The following is a 20,346-nucleotide window of genomic DNA, read 5'->3' as shown; positions in this document are numbered from 1 at the left end:
TTTTAGACAAATCGGCCAGATATCAAAGAATCTTGCGAAAGGGACTAAGTCTTGGGGAACTAGCTATCTTAAAGTCTGTCAAATTGCAAAACCACATAAAACTCCTGTCACCCTTGCAAGACACATGGACAGTGGGATCGAGAGCATCTACAGCAAGTTTGCTGATGACACCAAGCTGCGTGGTGCAGTCGACAGGCTGGAGGGAAGGGATGGCATCCAGAGGGACTTTGACAGGCTTCAGAGGTGGGCCAAAGTAAACCTCATGAAGTTCAACAAAGCAAAGTGCTACACCTGGGTCATGGCAATCCCAGGCACACCTAGAGGTTGGGCAGAGAAGTGATTGAGAGCAGCCCTGCAGAGAAGGACTTGGGGGTGATGGGTGATGAAAAACCATGAGCCGGCAGTGAACGCTCGCAGCCCAGAAACCAACGGAATCCTGGGCTGCATCCAAAGCAGCGTGGCCAGCAGGTCGAGGGAGGGGATTCTGCCCCTCTATTCTGCTCTTGTGAGACCCCATCTGGAGTACTGCATTCAGGTCTGGTGTCCCCAACATAAGAAGGACATGGATTTGTTGGAACAAGTCTGGAGGAGGGGCACTAACTTGATAAAAGGACTGGAACACCTCTCTTACAAAGACAGGCTGAGAAAGTTGGAGCTGTTCAGCCTTGAGACCTCACAGCACCTTCCAGTATCTGGAGCCTACAGGGAAGCCAGAGAGGGACTCTTCGTTAAGAACTGTAGTGATAGGACAAGGAGTAATGGTTACAAATTGAAAGAGGGGAAACTTAGGTTAGATATTAGGAAGAAATTCTTTATTGTGTGGGTGGCAAGGCACTGGGACAGGTTGCCCAGGGAGGTTGTGGATTCCCCATCCCTGGAAGTGTTCAAAGCCAGGTTGGATGAGGCCTTGAGCAACCTGGTCTAGTGGAAAATGTCCCAGCCCATGGCAGGGGGGTTGAAATTAGATGATCTTTAAGGTCCCTTCCAACCCTTTAACATTCTATGATTCTATGAAAGTACTTTTCATTATAATGAAGTAGTAAGGGATATATGTAACACATTTTTTGTTTTACTGAAAGAACACAAACTTTGCTAACTTACTAACTTCCAACCCTAAAAGAAGAAGCATCTTCACTAAGGTAGTATTTCAGAGCTCTCTCCATAGAGCTACTTACAAATAAAACAGGAATACCTAACTATGCTATTGCATGAAGCTACCTTTTTTTTTTTAATTTTACCCACTGTCCACTTGTCAAACTGGTCACCCTCTCCAGAATTCTATCTTGAAATCTGGAGTCCATGATGGCTATCTCTAGCTGCAAGTTTAAACTTACCAGTATTCTATGTAGCAATTGTCACTCATACATAGGTTCATGCCAGGGTTTTCAAGCTAGAATAGTGAGTGCCATCTTATACATGGAATATTCAGCCTCGACAGATTATTTTGCTGAGTTTGCAGAAGTATGAATAAACGTAATAGTTATAAGGTTAAAGAGTCATAACTTTCCCTCAGACATTTACAATACAAAACAGCAGTTAATATCAGCAAATATTTTTCTTGCCCAGAGAAGTCAATACAGTACAGTTTTTGCAAACCATTCTGCAGGTAAACAGGCTTGCTTTAGCAGTCTTAAATCTAGAATGTCTCAGAATTTTTACATGTAACATATATATTTGTTTTACTCTGACTGCCAGTAGATACTTCATTTGCTACAGGAGATCAGAGCCAGAGCTAAAGCCAAAAACCCAGAAGATGAATTTTTTATCTCAGACTATAAAACAGGGACAAGCTTATATGAATGATTTCTTTGTTCTGCATATTTTCATTAAAATCACCATTCCAGCCTCCTCTGATCAGACACTGGTTAACATTTTACCTAATGTTTCTGATTGTTGCTCTCTTCATTGGATCTACTTGCAGCATGTGTTTCAGAAGACTAGATACAGATCGATTCAGGTATTGAGGGGTATAAAAGATACCATCACATATCTTCTTAAAAAGGGTTGGCACGTGATCATCATCAAATGGAAGTGTTCCACATAACAAAGCATAGAGAATAACTCCACTGCTCCAAATATCTACTTCTGGACCCGCATATAATCTGGGAAAAAAATTAAATAGCAAATTGTGCTTAATACATTTAAATAATTTTTTTCTACATTCTTAAATTGTATCATGTTAATTAAGAGTGTATGAACTTTGGACAACTAATCTGCAATTACTATACCATTCAGTGCTATGCCTCGAACTCTAGTGTCCTTCCCCCTCAAATACGTAACAAAAGCTAGAGCAGAAGTACTTAGTTTTCCTCTCTATTGTATAAAAATAATCCACAGATACAATTTAAGATAATGGCGAACTGAACGAAACTTGCACCTACTACCAAGAAAGCCCATGTTATACATTGCTATCACTGTTTGAGTGCAATCTATGTAGTCATCTAGCCTCCAAGTCTTGGAGGCTAAGCAGTTTAAGACAAGTCCACATAGCAGAACTTGTCACATGCTACTGTATGAATAAAACATATAAGCAACAGATTTGACAATCACTGAGTAAATTCAGACTCAATATATATTCTACAACAGATATTTCACTGCTACTCAACTTCACAGTAGACTTTGCCTGTATTTCTATCTGTACCTCTACTTCCAAGATCTGAGCTGTAAATGAGATTTTTAAACCAATTCAGGTACACTGTACACACTGGATTTGGGACATCAGACATCACCTCCACCTTACAAAAACTATTCAAAGCTAGTTCAAAGTCTTAAATATTTATGAAAAATTATCAAGGCATTTAAGAATTCAGCCCACAATTTCTTAGTATCAAGCTTATGAATTACACTATTTTGTAGCCTTTAGAATTAAGCAGCAAAATGACTGAAGAACATGCACACATGCATCCAGTAGAAAAGAAGCTCATATATGCATCCAAAAGAAAAAAAACTACCTTCCTGAAATTACTTCTGGTGCAGCATAGTTAGGGGAACCACAGCTTGTTCTTAAAAATTCTCCATCTGACATCATATTTGATAGACCTGAAAGTATATAAGAGTAACTACTGAAGATTTACAGAGCAAAGTGATTTCACACTGCATATAGCACCTAGAACAAATCACTAGTAATTCAAATTAGAAAGTGAACTAATTTATCTCAGTAAGGAGGCAAAATTGTTTGGAATGATTGAAATTTTTATATCAGAATGACACACGATCCTGCATTTAGTTTACCAGAAACTTGAGTAACATCAATCCATTATTGCACACAACCTAGGAATGTTTGAAAACATATTAATTCCAAGACAAAAATTAATCCATTCTGGATTACACAAGCATGATCGAGAACAAAGCTGCTCTAAAGGAGAGAGCAACATAGTAATATAGGATTTTGGTCATTAACAAGAAAGTGTCTTAAAAACCATATTCACTTTTAAATGCCAAAGTGGAAGATGCTGCCACAGAATTGCCTAAAATTCTTCAAGAGGTTATATAGAATAAGAGAACTGAGCAGTGCACACAGCCTTGCCACAATTTAGCCACCAACACTGCTTCAACTGGTTTCTGAAACACTGCAGTTTAAAAATCAAGCTATACTAAATACTGTTAGTGATTAAAGTGTACTTTAGAACTAAGCCATCCTCATTCACCAGACTTTGGCATACCCTATGATCAGTAAAGAATTACCACTTCTAGAATAGCTGTGTAAAATATCTTCTGGTTTCCTTAGTGAGAGCTGCATAATCAAAATCAGTACAGGCCAGAGAGCTCAGCCAGAAATTATTCCCTTTTACTGGGGGGGAAGAATATGAAAGAACACAGCTTGGCTAATTTTCATACTTGCACCCACATATTTGAACACCATACTTTTAAGTTATACTTAGAATATTCAGCATTACCTAGCATCTTTCAGAGACCTCCAAATATTTTACAAGGGTAAGTATTTTCTACTACACCTACAAGACTATGAATAACTAACTATGCTATGTATGGTCAGATTTCTCAATTCAGACAGTTCCAAGAACTAGCTACCAGTCCTCGCAGGAGCTGTGTTAAACAGCTAGTATAAACAATTAAGCTTTCTGATTAATTAGGCAACTATATAGTTAAAAGCACAGGAGTTTGCAAAACTGTTTTTATTTTACCTTTTATGCTTTAATTACATTTTTCAATCACATCTTTAGAGGTGTCAAAGTGAATTTAGAGCAGTTTCTTAGAAGTAGTGTATTTTACTAGAGCAATGTGGTTCTAAAATATGATGAACTTTCTCTGCGCTGTACTTACAAGAGAACTAAGTATCTGCATTTTACAGATAAAGAAACAGACAATAAGAGAGTCAGTTTTGAAGTGGCAAGGTGGGGAGCTAAGTCTATTTAGCATTATCAGAGAAAATATTAAGCAAGACCAAACAAGACAGTTCACAATTGCACCCAGTCACAGAAAACACCTGACTTAAAGAGAAAGCTTTCAAGGAAAATAAATTCTACACATGAGCAAGAACACCATTTTGGATTACAAGCAGCAGGCCCCCTTTTGACGCGTGGTTTTTGCTTTGGTGGCTGTTTGGTCTTTGCTTAAATGGAAGTTTTTTCCTTTTTGGGTTCTCTTTTCATTTTGTTTTTTCTTGTCTGAGAGACACTGCAGTTAGTGGTTTTGAGCTGCCTTAGGGTGAATTCTGCAGCTGCCTGTCTGCAGCCTGGGCATCGCACTAACAGTAGCAGAGCCATCCCACTCCGGTCCAAGTTGCTGGTGGCTTGTCAGCAGGGCCAAGCCAAGGAAAGAAAACTATGGAAGCAAAGGCTTTAGCAAAAGCTGTCACAAAAGAGAGAAAGGAGGGAGCTCTGCTTTGAAGGTGGTTATTTTGGGTTTGCAACTGTAGCCACTTGTAAAAGATTGCATTTCACAATTGGAAACTGTTTCAAAGTGAACTTTGCAAACTGTGCTGGCAGCAAGAAAAGCGAGCGAGGTCCTGTGGTCAGGCCAGGATCTAAACTAACAGGGTCTAAATAACACCAGAAATGTGATCAGATATAAAATAGCAATGCTTACCAAAGTCAGCTATCTTGGCATTCATGTGTGCATCAAGCAGCACATTTTCAGGCTTCAGATCTCTATGTACTACCATATGCCTGTGACAGTAATCCACACCAGAAAGGATTTGCTGGAACAGACGTCTACTTTCCTTCTCATCAAGCTAAGACAAACAAAGGTTTTAAACAATTTTGAGACAGTGGAAGGATAACTTGGTTTTCCTCTATATGAAATGAAGGAAACTTTCCCATGACCAAAAGTTATAATTTATAGTTTTGATATTTTATAGAGCAGATGTTTTATACTCAGTAATTAGAAATATTAGCACCCAAACATTAACTTTGTCTAATCAGAATATTAATGAACTTTGATATTTAAGCATGGTATAAGATTAAAGTTGACAAAAGCTGCAAACACTCAGTATATAAGTGATAAATTTTGGATGCTGCTTATGTTCCTATTAGCAGCTAGCCCTAAACAGCAGACTTAACTGGGTATTTCCTATAAACACACCCTAATCCATGTCAAAGTTTGCTCAGTCTAACAACTAACTAAAGGTATCCTGGCTATCTAGATGGTTTGTCAAATGTGACTTTAGGACTTTAACAGAAACCAATCTATTAGTAGAAGAGGGTAATAATAAGGGCACAACAGTACCTTTTCAATAATAGTTTATACTGAAGAAAGCTTTCAGCTAGTCCAACTGGGTAACATATCCATCCAGTTTATACACAGTAATTGTAAATTAACATATCAGTATCATTTATTCTTCAGTAGAGTGGAAAAATGCTACAAACTCATACATAAAGATCTGAAACACGTTAATATATAATAATTTTTATTTTCAAAACAAGATGTAGTCATAAGGTGTATTTTAATTGCTAACTACAAAATTAATGCTGAATACATAAGAAACAAACCCTCATTTAACAGGAAGGTTGCAAAAGCAATAACAGAATGCAAGTCATTGATTTGTAGAGTTGGACTACTTCTTACCCTTCCATTTTTACAGATATAATCAAACAGTTCTCCTCCTGAAACATATTCCATCACCATGAAAATGTCAGTTGGTGTACTGATGACCTGGTACCTGATAAGAATAAGTATCTGTTAGTCTATGCACTCAGTAAAAGCAGCTAGTTACGTTTAGTTAAAACCAAAGTCGTGCAAAGAGTCAGATAAAAGTATACTTTAAAAAAATTAACAGCTCATTTACAGCTATTGGAATGATAATATTTTTCAGAAGCTATTTCTTCTCCTTTCACTATGTGATACCATCATTGCCAAGACTACCGGGGAATTTGGATTTCCCACGAGGAAGATCCGGCTTTGTACTTTCAGAGGACTATTCTCAGTCCAAATGTTTTCCATGAAGCTATATACAGTGCTATCACACAGACATTTTAGTGCAATGAGGAAGGGATTCAAAAGGACTTTGCTATTGTCTCAAAAAGCACACACCCTTCAACTTTAACAGGCAAAAACCCCTTGCCTTGTCATAAATATACTTCAAGACTTGAAAAAATATTCATGATGATTGAAAGCAATTATCTTTTACAAAGAGACCTAAATTTGTCATTAGTATTTAAGAGTATTAACACCTTGGTTATTATATTTTTATCACTATACTTTAAAGTTAGCTTTGATGTTTTGAAAAAACTAGTTTATGGTCAAATTCCCAACTAGGAGATTGATATGTTTTCTACGTATCCTTACCTAAAGGTTGTTTAATTTTTTTCTCTTTACAGCAGTCAGAAGTGACCAATTTTTAACATAACAAGAAAATGCACACTGATAAACCTTCAGTCAAAAAATTCAGATACTGTATTGAGAAGACAGGAGGTAGCAATTGGATGAAAATGAATGTTTCAAGGTACTACACCTAAGCATACAAATATCCCAATTGTAAAAAAATAATTGAATTCACACATATACTACAGATCTGAAATGTTCTTCAAAATGCTGATTCTAAGACAAGGGGAAAAAACAGACACGCTTCAGCTAACAGAGAAGTTTTTCTTGACAGCAATGAGTTCAGACTATCCAGGTGAATGCATGTGTGCACATATATATGTGTGCATGTATCTATTTTAACAGCTTAGCATTGTAGCGTAACATTCCAATAATCTGAATACTATTTTGAAAGAGTTGTCTTCAAAGTTAACTTTCCCTAACATCTTATAGTCCATGAGAAAGAAGTGGTCAAATAGAAAACCCAAATCTATTTGCACTTCAACCATCCTTATTTCTTTGATCTTTTGCCCCCTTCCACCAGCACGGCGCCTATCCAGGGCTGAAGGCTGAGCTCTAATTCAAATTGTAGCTCACAACTTCTCAGAGAGGAGTGAATGTAGATAACAGCACTGGCCTGGTGGTTTATCAGCTAAGATGTAAATAAAAACAGGATTCCCTTAATCTTATCAAGATAAGAGGGACAAGAATCCTTTTGAAACCAGCACAGAAACCGCTGAATCATCCCATGAAGGACCACCCATGCTCCAGAGGGAAAGGTGAAAAATGCATTGTGATGAAGACTACTAGGACCTTCATCCTGGAGGGGTCTTTGGGGTTCTCCAAAGACCACCAGGACATACAGAGCATGCGTGGTGCACATACTAATGATATTAATGACTTCCGAGAAATGATTTGTATAACCACTCCTATCCTGGGGAATGTAATGAATATTCATGAATTTTACCTATAACACTGTGTCTTTGGAGGTACCGGGGTGTGTGTTTGGAGGAGAGAATTCCCCCACACCCAGTGCATCGAATAAAGCAAATACCCACTTCCCTGACTTGGTCTCTGAAGTGTCTCCAGGCTCTATTGGGGCGAATCATCCAAGATGTTTTATCTTCACTAATTTTCTCTCAAATACCTTAGTTGAAAGTATGTAATGTACTTGGACATTCTGAAGTCATCACTAAGACACTCTACAGAAATAACATTGTAATCCTTTTAATCCTGAAGCTACAGTGCAATCTTATTTGTAACACCCCTACTGTTAATGACCTTTTCCATAGTTGTGAAATTACCGAGCTCTATGCTTCAGGCAAACATGAACAACAGTTTATATTTTAGATCTTCATGGTCATTTTCCATCCTCTGGATAGTGAGATAGTGAACAATGCTGGGAGATAAACCTCTTAGCATCACTGAAAAGAATAAACCATTCTGCACCTCACATTTTCAGCCTCTTGAAAGATTCAATCATGTTTCTCTATAGTCAGTTCATTTTTCTAGTTATGGAAAAGGATGTTGTGAAATAGTTACATACCTATAAGCAAGGCTATCAAACCACACAGCATAGATGACCAGAATGCACAAAGAGGCAATTTACATAGGAAAACAAGACGCATTCTATTGCTAGAGGTCAAAAACCCCAAAAGGAGATGCTCCAAAGGTTTTTATTTAAAGCATGGTGTTGGAGGTTGGGGAAGTTGGAATTTTCCTCCATCCTGTTACTAGGAGACAAATGGCTGGGTACTCAGAGCTATTAAGAGACAAAGGCTCTGGACTGGGTGTGGTGTGGAGAGGAAGCTCTCCCGGCCGAACAGACATTCCTTCGGGGGACACCGGGAGGAAAGTAGCTACTTTTGCTTCTGGCTGCGACCGCGGGAGATCCAACTGTGCTCTGCCTTCTCCTTCTGGCTGGGTGAGCTTTTGGCTGGGTAAAAGGTGTGGGATCCAACCCCTTTCCCCACTGGGAGTGCACGCTCTCCCGGCTGCATTTTGCAGCAGCTGCCGGGGAGTCCGGCTGTCTCTGCCGCCCGCCCCATTTTTGCCGCACGAGACTGCGGCGTCTGCTGTAACTGCAGAGTCCCTGCTACCTCGCTGGCTAGCCTGGGTGAGAGAGCCAGCCCCCTGCCCCCCGCTGCCCCACTTTGCCGCCCTGAGCTGCCTGCCTGCTTCTCAGCCCATCCGCCATTACCAGCTGCATGAGGCTGACTTGACCCTGCGCCACAGTGCACCTGCAGCTGCTCGGAAGTCATCGCACCTGCCCTGCCCAGCCAGGAGCTTCACAGCGCCCCTGCTGCTTGCGACCATGACTACACCAAACGGGAAAGTGCTCAGCAGCTCAAAAAGACATCTGCTATTGGTTTCTGGGTTTGTTTGTTGTTGTTGTTATTGCTTGTTTACTCTGCTACAGATACTAGTAAAGAACTGTTATTACTTTTGCCATACCTCTGCCTGAAAGCCCTTGATTTCAAAATTAAAATAATTTGGAGGGAAGGGAGATCACATTCTCTGTTCTAAGGGAGGGTTCCACCTCTCTTAGCAGGCATCTGTCTTTCAAACCAAGACACATGGTATAAAAAGAAAGTCTTAGTGAGGCAGCTTTGCAACATTGGTAAAGCACTGTATGAAAAAAATTAATAAAGCATGATGTTCCAAATTAGACATTGTCTAATTTGTAATATACATCTGAAATAACCTGATTACCTTTATGCCAAATATCCTGAGCTGCTACCTAGCAGTTCCCTAATACAGCTAATAGCACAAGCAGCATGATCTAAAGTCACCAGCAAGTCTATCTACACAACAGTATAAATTATAGCTCAAATGCTATTTACATTCAGGCTAATAACCCTTCTGTTTTGGAAATGCAGGATGACCAACTGAAAAGCTAGGGACCCATCATCTTTTCTGTCATCTCCTTTGTCTTGTCCTTTCTCTCAACATGCAGAAGAGAAAATTCCCCCCATAATTCCCCAAGAAAGAAATTGCAATCAGAAACCTGCTCAGATGACTTAAAAGTTCGGCAGCACCAGAAGTACACATTTCTGTTCCAGCCCAAATATCTCAATTGGCACACTGACACTTCCTATTTTGTTTTAGCTACAGGTATTTACTTTGGACTCATTCATGAATTCTAAGCAGCAGCACTAGCAGCTCTACAGCCAAACAAATCAGCTCATTAGTCTTCTGAAAACTGACCCACTGAGGAAGTCAGCGTGATCAGACACAATCCAATTTAGCTCCAGTATAAGGGCTATTGCCAAATGAGTGTATAGGGATGGCATATATCAGTGAAAGCATGATCTTAAGAAAAGACTGACAATAAAGAAAACCTAAACTCCAACACCACAATTAACAGTGAAAGTCACCCACATTCTAAATTTGCCCTGCTAGATTGTAGTTTGACTTCATAGGAAAAGTAAAAATGTCAGTAGCATTTATAATTTATTTCCTCAGACCAGATACAAGGTGTTTTCTCCAGGACATAATTGTACTCCGAACTCTGTTGATGAGCTACTGATCAAATAAATGTAAACAGGCACACTGTAAATATCACATTTATTTAGTTAAGCAGTAACAGCTATATTGAAGAACTCTGAAATATGAGATCACATTTAACAGACTGCATATCTTTCAGAAAAACCTTGTAGAGCACCATCTACATAGGAAAAAATGGGGCACTGACCAACTGTTGAAGGTTGGGGGGGGGTGGCATTTTCTCCATCCCTGTTACTAGGGAACCAATGACCAGGTACTCAAGAACCATTAATTCTTTTTGTAAGAGACAAAGGATGGAGCCGCTGTGGCTGGGCAGGGTGAGGGGAGGAGGCATTCTGACCAATGGGACCAGCACTGGCTGACTGGACACCGCAGGTGATGGAGAGAAACTGCTGCCTTTCTTCTGGCTGCAAATGCGGGATGTACGGCTGTGCTCTGCCTTCTCCTCTTGGCTGGTGGGAAAGATTCTCTGAGCTTTTGCCCCCCTTCCACCAGCACAGGCACCTGTCTGTGGCTTCCAGGGCTGAAGGCTGAACTCTTAATTCAAATTCAAATTGTAGGTAACAGCTCTGGCCTGATGGCTTATCAGCTAAGCATGCATTTGAAACCAGCACAGAAACCGCTGAATCATCCCATGAAGGACCTTCACCCTGGAGGGGGCTTTGGGGGTCTCCAAAGACCACCAGGACATACGGAGCATACGTGGTGCACATGCTAATAATATTAATGACTTCTGAGAAATTATTTGTATAACCACTCCTATCCTGAAGAATGTAATTAATATTCATGATTTTACCTATAACACTGTGTCTTTGGGGTACTGAGGTATGTGTGTTTGGTGGAAACAATTCCCACACATTTGGTGCACCGAATAAAGCAAATACCCACTTCTCTGACTTGGTCTCTGAAGTGTCTCTGAGCTCGATTGGGGCGAATCAAACTGGCACCCCAGATGGGACCCTGACTCTGCTCGGCTGCCGGATCCAGGGGTAAGCAGACCTCCCAGTCGCGACCCTGAATTTTCAGGGGGAGCTCAGCTGTCCTTTGGCTCACGGCGGGAGTAGACTAAGGACCATCTGCATCAAATTAAGGTATTTGCTACTTTCAAAAGAAATGCCTGCAGGTCCGGGGTGCTAGTCCCTGAGGGTGGGTTGAGACTGGGTCTCCCGAAATTAGTCCCGGGCAAGGGGTTGGACCCCACTGTCAGGAAAAGGTACTTTTAAAGGGTTGGACCCCGGGGTTGGACCCCGCTATAGTGAAAGGTACCTTTAAGGGGGTTGGACCTCACTGTATTACACCATACTGTGATTTTTGTTCTGTCTGTTGTTATTTTGTTACTGTGTTACTGTGACATTATTTTGTTACTGTGTGAGTGTGAATGAATGAGACGTGTCACTGACACGAAGCGAGAGCGGAGCTCTATCTGCGTTTCTGTTCTCTGGCGACAGAAACGGCCAGAGAAAAGCGAAGCAAGTGGTAAAGAGTGAATGAGTATAAGTCATATAAACCGTTGGTTTGGAGTATCTGGAGAGAGGCAGATTGTATTATTGAAGGGAAAGATTTTAGCTGCTGAATTGAAAACACTCAGACCCCAACACCTTTCTAATATTGCTCTATTTGATTTTGCCTTTAAAATTCTGTGTTTTGTGTGTGGAAACCATTGTGAAACTTAAACTTAGTGCATGTGTATTAATTGTGAGAGGAAGTGATATTGTCTATTTGCTCGAGTGCTTCTGAATTTTTTTAATGTGTGTGCATGTACTGTGTGTGCAAAATTTTACCTGTGTTAATTTGTATTTTTGCCGGCATATAAATTTATGGGGGGACACCCACGAGATAAAAATAACTAATTGAATCTAATAAGTACCTCTTTAGAACTCCTGTGTGTAGCTGCTGAAACATGGTTGTATAGAATGTTTTAGTAGATAGAGCTTGCAAGTAAATAGAGTAAAAAAGAAGGAAAAAGAAGGAAGAAAGGAGAAGTATTTCAAGACCCTCCCCCATCTTGCCTAAAAATTTTGGCAGCTGACCCAGGGCGAGCTGCAATTCCCTGTATCCTCCCCTTTCGGAGCTGCGGGAGCGAGCGCAGAGGTGCGGGGCTGGATGCACAGGCTGGGGGCCTGTGGGGAGGTGCGGAGCCGAGCTGGAGCTGTGGGACAGCTGTGAGCTCAGCACCAGGCAGTCCCTGACCCTGCCAGCCCCTGGGGCAGGGCGGCGGTGGGACACACCGATCACCTGTGGTGCTGCTGGCCTTGCCTGCTGAGAGCCTAGGAGGGGGAAGGGCTGCGTTTGGATACTGCAGAGGGAATGTTTAGAAATGTAGATTGTCTGTTAAGAGTTCTGTCTAGGTCACCAGAATGACTTTGTGGGACAATGAGCACCCCCAGGTAGTAGTACAGGTGGGGGCTGGAGGAAGGGCTGAATAAGCCCTGAAGAAACTAGTTAGAAAGATACTGCAAATGTATGTAAGAAAGGATAAAAAAAGGCAAAAGCAAAAGTGATGCCAAAGAGACACTGAAAGCAAAAATGTCTGTAGAAAAGATATACCAAATTTTGTAATTAACTATTTCAAAGTTAAAATCTCCTGCCTGGGTTACTCTGAGTTCTTGTTTTGGTTTTTTTGAACAAAGGTTTGCTCAAATGCTTTTAATTCAAATTCTTTACCCTTCAAGCAGCCAGCCAAATTGCCTTAGAGAAAATGCAAATTAACTGCTGCAGAGAAAAAATATTTAGAACTGCTGAGGAGAAGGTGGAGACAAGGTGTGTCTCTGAGCCACTGTCCGGGCTGTTCAAGCAGCCAAGAACGTGACAATGTGTGCTTAATTCAAGTCCCCAAGGGGGTTCAGTCCTCTCTGTATGGTTGGTTGTCATGGCAAGTAACTTTTGCAAAAAAGTGTTCTTCCCCATGCTTTGAGAATTTGACAGCCACTTTTGGAGAACACGGTGGCCTGATGCTAATTTTATAAGTTACCAAATCCAGTGGCTGGCAGCTATTCATTGTCTCAGAATGTAGCCAGAGGCTGGCCGCACTGTCTGCAAGTTGTGCAGCCAAAGCTCTGATGGTAAATGAAGCCCGAAGGCTGACAATAAGAATATACCTCATAAGTTTCACACCAAGCTAAAGACTTATTAACTCAAAAGCATCTGAGTAGATGACCAGCACAGTCGTACTGCGAATCTTGTTTAGTAAAACAAGAGTATTTAAGAAAAAAAAACCACCAAAAAACAAGGGGTTTGACTCAGCCTCCTTGAAGAAGTTGAAAAAAAAAACCACGACTGCACAGCATTCAGGTGATAAATTTCCAGACCCAGGCTAGGGAAGATTCGCAAGGCACTCCCTGGTCTGGGGAGAAAATGTATTTAGTAGTGAGTCTTCAAAAGTACTAGAAGAGTAACAATTTGAAAAATACACTATCATTAATGAAAGAAAGTTAAAATAAGTGAAACATTGCCTCTCATATAGTCAGCTCGAGCAGCAGAGCTGTAAGTGCTTATAAAATCCTGCGAAGTATATCAAGACAAAATAGTGAATATTTTTACTAATTCTAAATATGCATATAGAGTAATACATGCATTTAAGAAATTATAAGAAAAAAAAAGAAGTTTATTAACCTGCAAGAGTAAAACATTAATTCATGAAATCTTAATTTCTCACTTATTAAAAACTTGATTTGTATAAGAATTTCCAATGGGGAGTTGAAAGAGGCAAGAATTCATCCTTCTCCCCACTCTAACATGTGTTATCACTGTGCAAGTTTGTTTTAACATCCTTCAGTGTGTCCTCATCAGATAAAAAGCTGTGTGAGACAAGGAACCACTCAAGCCACAGAAGCAAAAGAACTGCTGACTTCCCTCACAACTGTGAGATCTATGGCCAGAGACTCCTCTCCAATGTGAAACTCCAGACAAAGAGGACACAAAAGAACAATATTGGACAATATAACATACAGTAAATCGGTTAAAAGCTGCAACGCCAAAATGAAACACATTAAATGGTTTTGCGTTTTGTATTTCCAGAACAGTGTTATCCACAGTCAGCTATCCTAGCAAAACCTTGTAATAATTGTAATGGCAAGTATGGCTTCAGATACAAAGGGCTAAGTAAGCCAGAAAAAAAAGAGAAAGCTACATGAGCTTAAATCTAAATTTGTGAAAATTGAAATATAACAATAACAAAATATTTTCATTTTTAAAATTAAAAGGTTTCAAAAGGATGGCTGGCTATTCTACTAAGTATTTATAACTGTTGCTGTTTAATGCATATTTGTTTGTCCAGTGTTTAAGAATGCTAAGCCCCACAAAAGGAAAATACTGCCTTTGAAAAATGGCTGAAAGTCATAGACCAATCTGCCAGGCTTTGGGCTCTGCAATTTAAAAGATAATTTTAAATTTAAAATAGCAGTTAAAAGTGCCATTTTTCAGTAGCACATTTGAAGTCCTAGAAAAAGCTCGCAAAATCATATAAAAAGATCCTAAATGTCTGTTGATTTATGCGAGTGGCTAATATTTGTGAGCATATTTTTTCTGTAAATTGAAAGATAATCTAGATTTACGGAGAGTAAAACAAAAGACTGAAAAGGAGAGAAAAGATAGCCTAATGGATCACAAGCAAAAAACTAACAGTATGAGAGTCTTAGTCAGTTATCCTTTATGCTTTCCTCTTTCCTTTCTGCTCTGTTTGCTAGAAATTCTACCAAGGTGAGGTGACATAACGACGAGAGGGAACTCACGGCAGTCTCAATATGAGATATAGAGTAAGCTCCATTTTATTTCCCCAAACGAGAAACTTATATACTGTTACAGAAGTTACTAATTATAGCTACACACACACCTGCAGTCTGTTCTCACACATTCAGGGATCTTCCCGGTGACTCCCTTTTTCTTTCTCATAACACTTCTGACTCCCTATTCTTTCCCATGACATTCTTCCCACAGAACATTCTCAGGTAAACAAGCCACTGTAGCTTGTTAGGATTTTACTGAGGCCTGACTATGCTGAGGCTTTGCTCAGGCCTGTTTAGTTAGCATAAGTTTTGCTGGAAAACTGCGTTTTCCAAGGTGAGGAAGAAAAGTACCCCATTTTACAAGCAAGAAAAGCTATCAGTGGTCCTGATCACTATCTGGAGCCATGATGTGAGCTGCCAAAACTGGAAAATTAGTGTCTCTGCAACACTTCAAAATGCCTGTGTGTGTGGTGTGTGTGGGGAAGGGGAAGGTCAAGGCCTTGCCCTGGTGAGACAGTGAACTGCTCCTTACCTCACCCCCCAGAGCATCCCAGCCCTGCAGTGAGGTCCAGTCATGCACACAGCAGAGGCAGTGCTGCACAGAGCTCCAGTCCCAGTCCTATAGTGGGGCCAGCCATGCACACAGCAGAGGCAGTGCTCCATTCTCCCCATCCCTGACTCCAAAGAAACCTGCTAGGGGATGGAAGGCCTAAGAAAGCCAAAAGAATTAACATTCCTCTTAGAATTTCTATAGATTCTGTCTTCTTTTTCTTCAAAATACCAGTATCTCTCCACATTAGTGTTCCTCAACTAACAAAGCTTACTCCGAACTTTTATACTAATATATAAACCCACCAATTTTCACAGTTTTGCCAGGTAGTTTATACCCTGGCCTGAAGTAAGTAAACTAAAGAAGAATCTTTCTACCATTGTAGAGACCATAATGAATGCCACTGCAGATGCCATAAAAACACAGCAAATCAAGATAAAGAGCATATCACAATTAACTATAGATTTGCTGTATGCCAAAAGAGAAAGAGTATGTACAGTTATAAATACAAGCTGTTGCAATTATGTTAATCCTAACTTAAACAAATGTATGTAATAGTTATTTGTGTTATTGCATTGTTATTTACTGTCTGCAATAGTAGTAGTTGTATGATATTATGTACTTGAAATTGCGATGCTTATATTCAATGGCAAAAGTATAAACTTAGATATAAAATAGAGACAGGTATTTACTTTCATGACATACAAGATTTGTAAAGAATTACAAATTACAAAAGAAAAGGGGGGATTGAGAAAGATTCTCTGAGCTTTTGCCCCCCTTCCACCAGCACAGGCACCTGTCTGTGGCTTCCAGGGCTGAAGGCTGAACTCTTAATTCAAATTCAAATTGTAGGTAACAGCTCTGGCCTGATGGCTTATCAGCTAAGCATGCATTTGAAACCAGCACAGAAACCGCTGAATCATCCCATGAAGGACCTTCACCCTGGAGGGGGCTTTGGGAGTCTCCAAAGACCACCAGGATATACGGAGCATGCGTGGTGCACATGCTAATAATATTAATGACTTCTGAGAAATTATTTGTATAACCACTCCTATCCTGAAGAATGTAATTAATATTCATGATTTTACCTATAACACTGTGTCTTTGGGGTACTGAGGTATGTGTGTTTGGTGGAAACAATTCCCACACATCCGGTGCACCGAATAAAGCAAATACCCACTTCTCTGACTTGGTCTCTGAAGTGTCTCTGAGCTCAATTGGGGTGAATCACTGGGTGAGCTCTTGCTTGGAAAAGGGCGCGGGATCCCAACCCTTTTTCCCCGTTGGGAGCGGGCGCCTGCCCGGCTGCGTTTTTTGCAACAACTGCAAAGGAGTCTAGCTGTCGCTGTCCCTGCCCTGCTTGCCGGAACGCACGGCGGTATCTGCCATAGCTGTGGAGTTCCTGCCACCTTTGCTGGTTAGCCTGGGTGAGCCATTCTTGCAGCTCCAGCTCGCTGCTCTGAGCTCTCTGCTGTGCACAGCCCCTGCTGCCCAGCCCGCCTGCCATCACCAACCCCGTGAGACCAACCTGACCTCGCGCCACAGCACCACCTGCAGCTGCGCAGGAGTCATCGCACCTGCCCTACCCACTGGGAGCTCCACAGCGCCCCTGCTGGTTATGACCGTGACTACACCAAATGGGAAAGTGCTTGGCAGCCCAGGAACATCTGTCACCGGGTTTCTGGTTTTTGTTTGTTGTTGCTTATTTACTCTGTTATAGATACTAGTAAAGAACTGCTAATCCTTTTCTCATATCTTTGCCTGAAAGCCTTTGATTCCAAAGTTATAATAATTCGGAGGGAAGGGGGGGTCACATTCTCTATTCTAAGAGGGGTTTCCACCTCTCTTAGCAGACACCTGTCTTTCAAACCAAGACACCAACACAACCCTAAAAAAATATTTTGAGAAAAGAAAACACAACAAATTTACTATAGAAGTGCCCTTTACAATCTTGTTCTGAACTCAGTTTCTAAGCAGAAACAAAGATCAAACATAACCAGAAAAAAGAAAACAGAAGCAGCAGCTAAAAAACTGAGATGGATGTTACTAATGATGCCTGATGATTTTTGCCTTTTCTTTTTTATATACCCTTTTATATTTTTCATATACCCTTTTATATATTTTTATATCTTTTATATATCCTCTGTACCCTTAGCCTATATGCTTGTAATTTTTATAGTCTGATATTCTAGCTTAGTTTTGGGGTTCTGCTAGGCAGGAAGACCAAACATCCTCAGTAGGAGCATGGTGAGCCCTATGCTATCTCAAAACTCGAGGTTTCAACCTTCGTTGAAACCTTCTCTCTGGAACATATTTAGTAAACTGGGCTCAAGCCTCATCGGGGGGGGGAATTTTTAAGATTAGGGGGGCATTACTTCATTTATTAAGCTTTTTATTGGGTGATCCTAGATAGATATGCTAAATTGCAAGATCTATAAAAATTGTATACATGTTATACAGTGTGTGCATCTCGGCGTGTTCCACCTTTGAAGAACTGTGCACCAAGGATCCTATTAAAATACCAAGGTAAAACCCTTTTATCTCTTTAACTGTGTCTGACTCATAATTCTAAGACCAGCAAAAGGCAACACTATAAGTATCCATCATGCCACTACCTTCTATATCCCTGCCTAAAGAATTTGTAAGTAAAGAACAAATGGAAGTCCTCTGCCCTGCAGAATAATCAGTTTTGTGAAAATGCATTACAAAGTACGCCAAAAATGGTTACGTAGTTGAAAACTGGTTACTTTCCTAAAAATATACCACTAATAGTATTGCCTTTTAAACATGTTTCAGATCAGTGAGAGCAAAGGACTACCATTTAAATAGATATGATTATAGCAAGCAAAACTTACAGCTTTATTATATGAGGATGTCTGAAGAGTTTGAGGTTCTGGATCTCCCTGCGGATTTTTCCTACAACATCAAGGCTGCGAATCTTCTGTCGATTTAGGATCTTCACTGCAACTTTATGCCCAGTTAATTCATGTTTACCAACTGCAAGAAACAAGGCCAAGAAATATCACAGTTAAGATGTAAGCATTCCACATTATCCCCATTATCTTTAGGGAGGTTGAAAACCAGATGGCACGTTGTTTCTTCTGCCCTACTCCAATTTATCCCACAATTCTATTATTAGAAGATGAACTGGATATGTAGGAACAAACCTTAAACCTAACGCTCAGAAGTCTTGCAGCATGACTATGTTTTTGCACTACTGTAAACAAAGCATTTTGCATCCCAAAACACCGCCATCCTTTCTAATTAGGGAGACCATTTTCTTTCCCTGTACAAGTCACTCCAAGCTTTTGGCTCACTTGGCAATCTGCTCAGACACGCTCTTCTACTTTATCTGCAAGGATGCTCTTACTAGGGACATCACTGCTATCCTTTCCTCAAGAAGCCCGTTTCAGCAATTACTCTGAATTACTGCTAAAAGTATCTATTTGGTTTACTTAATAATTATTTATCTGTTTTTGGAGCAGTCTGACCCTATATAAGCTCTGCATTCTGTGCAGCAAACACCAGGGCTTTATTATATAAAATAAGTGACAAAAGTTATATGTAACTATGAGAAGCAATGCAAACATGCAACCTCTTATATTCCTCCTCAGTTTCTTTCCTACTTCTAAGAGAGTTTCATTTTTCTTTCAATGGGGGAACTTGAAAATGTAAAACATTTCCTAGAAAGGTAATCCTCTTAAATTCCTTAATTTTGCAGGTGCTATTAAAAGTAGGTACAGAGTTGCTAAGAATATTTTTCTTAAACCCAACATTGTATCACAGATAAACCACAAAAGGTAAGTATCTCTTCCACTAGGCTTCGCTATCTGCATTAGTTTCTGCATGGAGTGATTTAACACTACTATCATAACTACATCACTTTCATCCACCACCCTGAATCCTACCATCTGAAGACAAGCCAGATTTCAGAGACACACACCTACATGGTTCATCCTTGTCCACTTGAATGGACATTGGTAACAGACCTCTGCTGAAGACAAAAGTAATTACAAAGATTATAAAAGTAATCTTCACTTTGCTGCATAATGTAATAGCAAATACAAGTTTTTCCACATGCATTTAATCAAGACAAAAATATTTGTATTTTTTCTACTGTAAAGCAGCTTTGCAGCTTTGTTATTGTTTGTATACTATCACATTAGAACTAAACTGTTAATCCCAAGGAAAAAACATATTGAAATGCTACTGTGCTTTTAAGTTAAGCTTTTATCCACGTGCCATAACAACTTATTGTATGATGAAGCAGTTCAAAGTATCTGGTATCAGCAAAACAGCAGACACTAACTGGTAAGAGTGCTGACTACTTTAGAATTTGGCATACAGACAGAACTGAAAGCAAGACCTCAGATAACATCATGTAGAAAAGAAGCCAGTGTCATATTTATGAAAGCTACTTTGTATTACCTCTTGACAGAAGTTACCTAGGAAGGCTCATAAATAAGAAGCAATCAAAATATATTTGTATTAGTCACCCTAAGCCTCAATGAACGATCAGTCCTTCAAAAGAACCATTGCAAAAAGCTCCCTTTACTGACCTAACGTTTCCTTCTATTTCTTTATTCTTTGATAATGTCAATTGCCTTCATGCTTCACCATGGCTATGCATAACATGAAGATTTCCAAGACAGTCTCAAAGCAGCAATGACTCATTTTAACTGTTCAAGTGCAGGAGCAACAGTGTCTAAACTTAGTTCACCAGACCTTCAACTAGAAAACAGATCATGAGGCCATTCAGAGTAAATATGACATTCTTATGAAATGCAGGTACTAGTCATGAAGGCT

The 20,346-nt window shown here is 40.1% G+C and overlaps 1 protein-coding gene and 1 long non-coding RNA gene across 4 annotated transcripts in view; both read right to left on the bottom strand.

Annotated features, from left to right (window-relative positions):
* LOC146425555 (5'-AMP-activated protein kinase catalytic subunit alpha-1-like) overlaps window positions 1-20,346 on the bottom strand; it is a 92,088-nt gene that overhangs the window by 12,060 nt on the left and 59,682 nt on the right. For all 3 annotated transcript variants that reach the window (XM_085041616.1, XM_085041617.1, XM_085041618.1), the window contains 5 exons: window positions 18,396-18,537; window positions 6,025-6,118; window positions 5,047-5,191; window positions 2,952-3,039; window positions 1,878-2,102 (listed from right to left, as the gene is read on the bottom strand). In XM_085041616.1, coding sequence (XP_084897742.1) covers window positions 1,878-2,102; window positions 2,952-3,039; window positions 5,047-5,191; window positions 6,025-6,118; window positions 18,396-18,537 — 694 coding nt within the window. The remainder of the gene's footprint in view (window positions 1-1,877; window positions 2,103-2,951; window positions 3,040-5,046; window positions 5,192-6,024; window positions 6,119-18,395; window positions 18,538-20,346) is intronic.
* LOC146425556 (uncharacterized) overlaps window positions 1-20,346 on the bottom strand; it is a 91,384-nt gene that overhangs the window by 20,497 nt on the left and 50,541 nt on the right. The gene's annotated exons all lie outside the window — the stretch shown is intronic.

Source organism: Lichenostomus cassidix, chromosome W, assembly GCF_008360975.1.
Source record: "Lichenostomus cassidix isolate B80296 chromosome W, HeHo_3.0, whole genome shotgun sequence".
In the NCBI taxonomy this organism is placed as follows: Eukaryota; Metazoa; Chordata; class Aves; order Passeriformes; family Meliphagidae; genus Lichenostomus; species Lichenostomus cassidix.
This window is presented reverse-complemented; position numbering and strand designations above follow the sequence as displayed.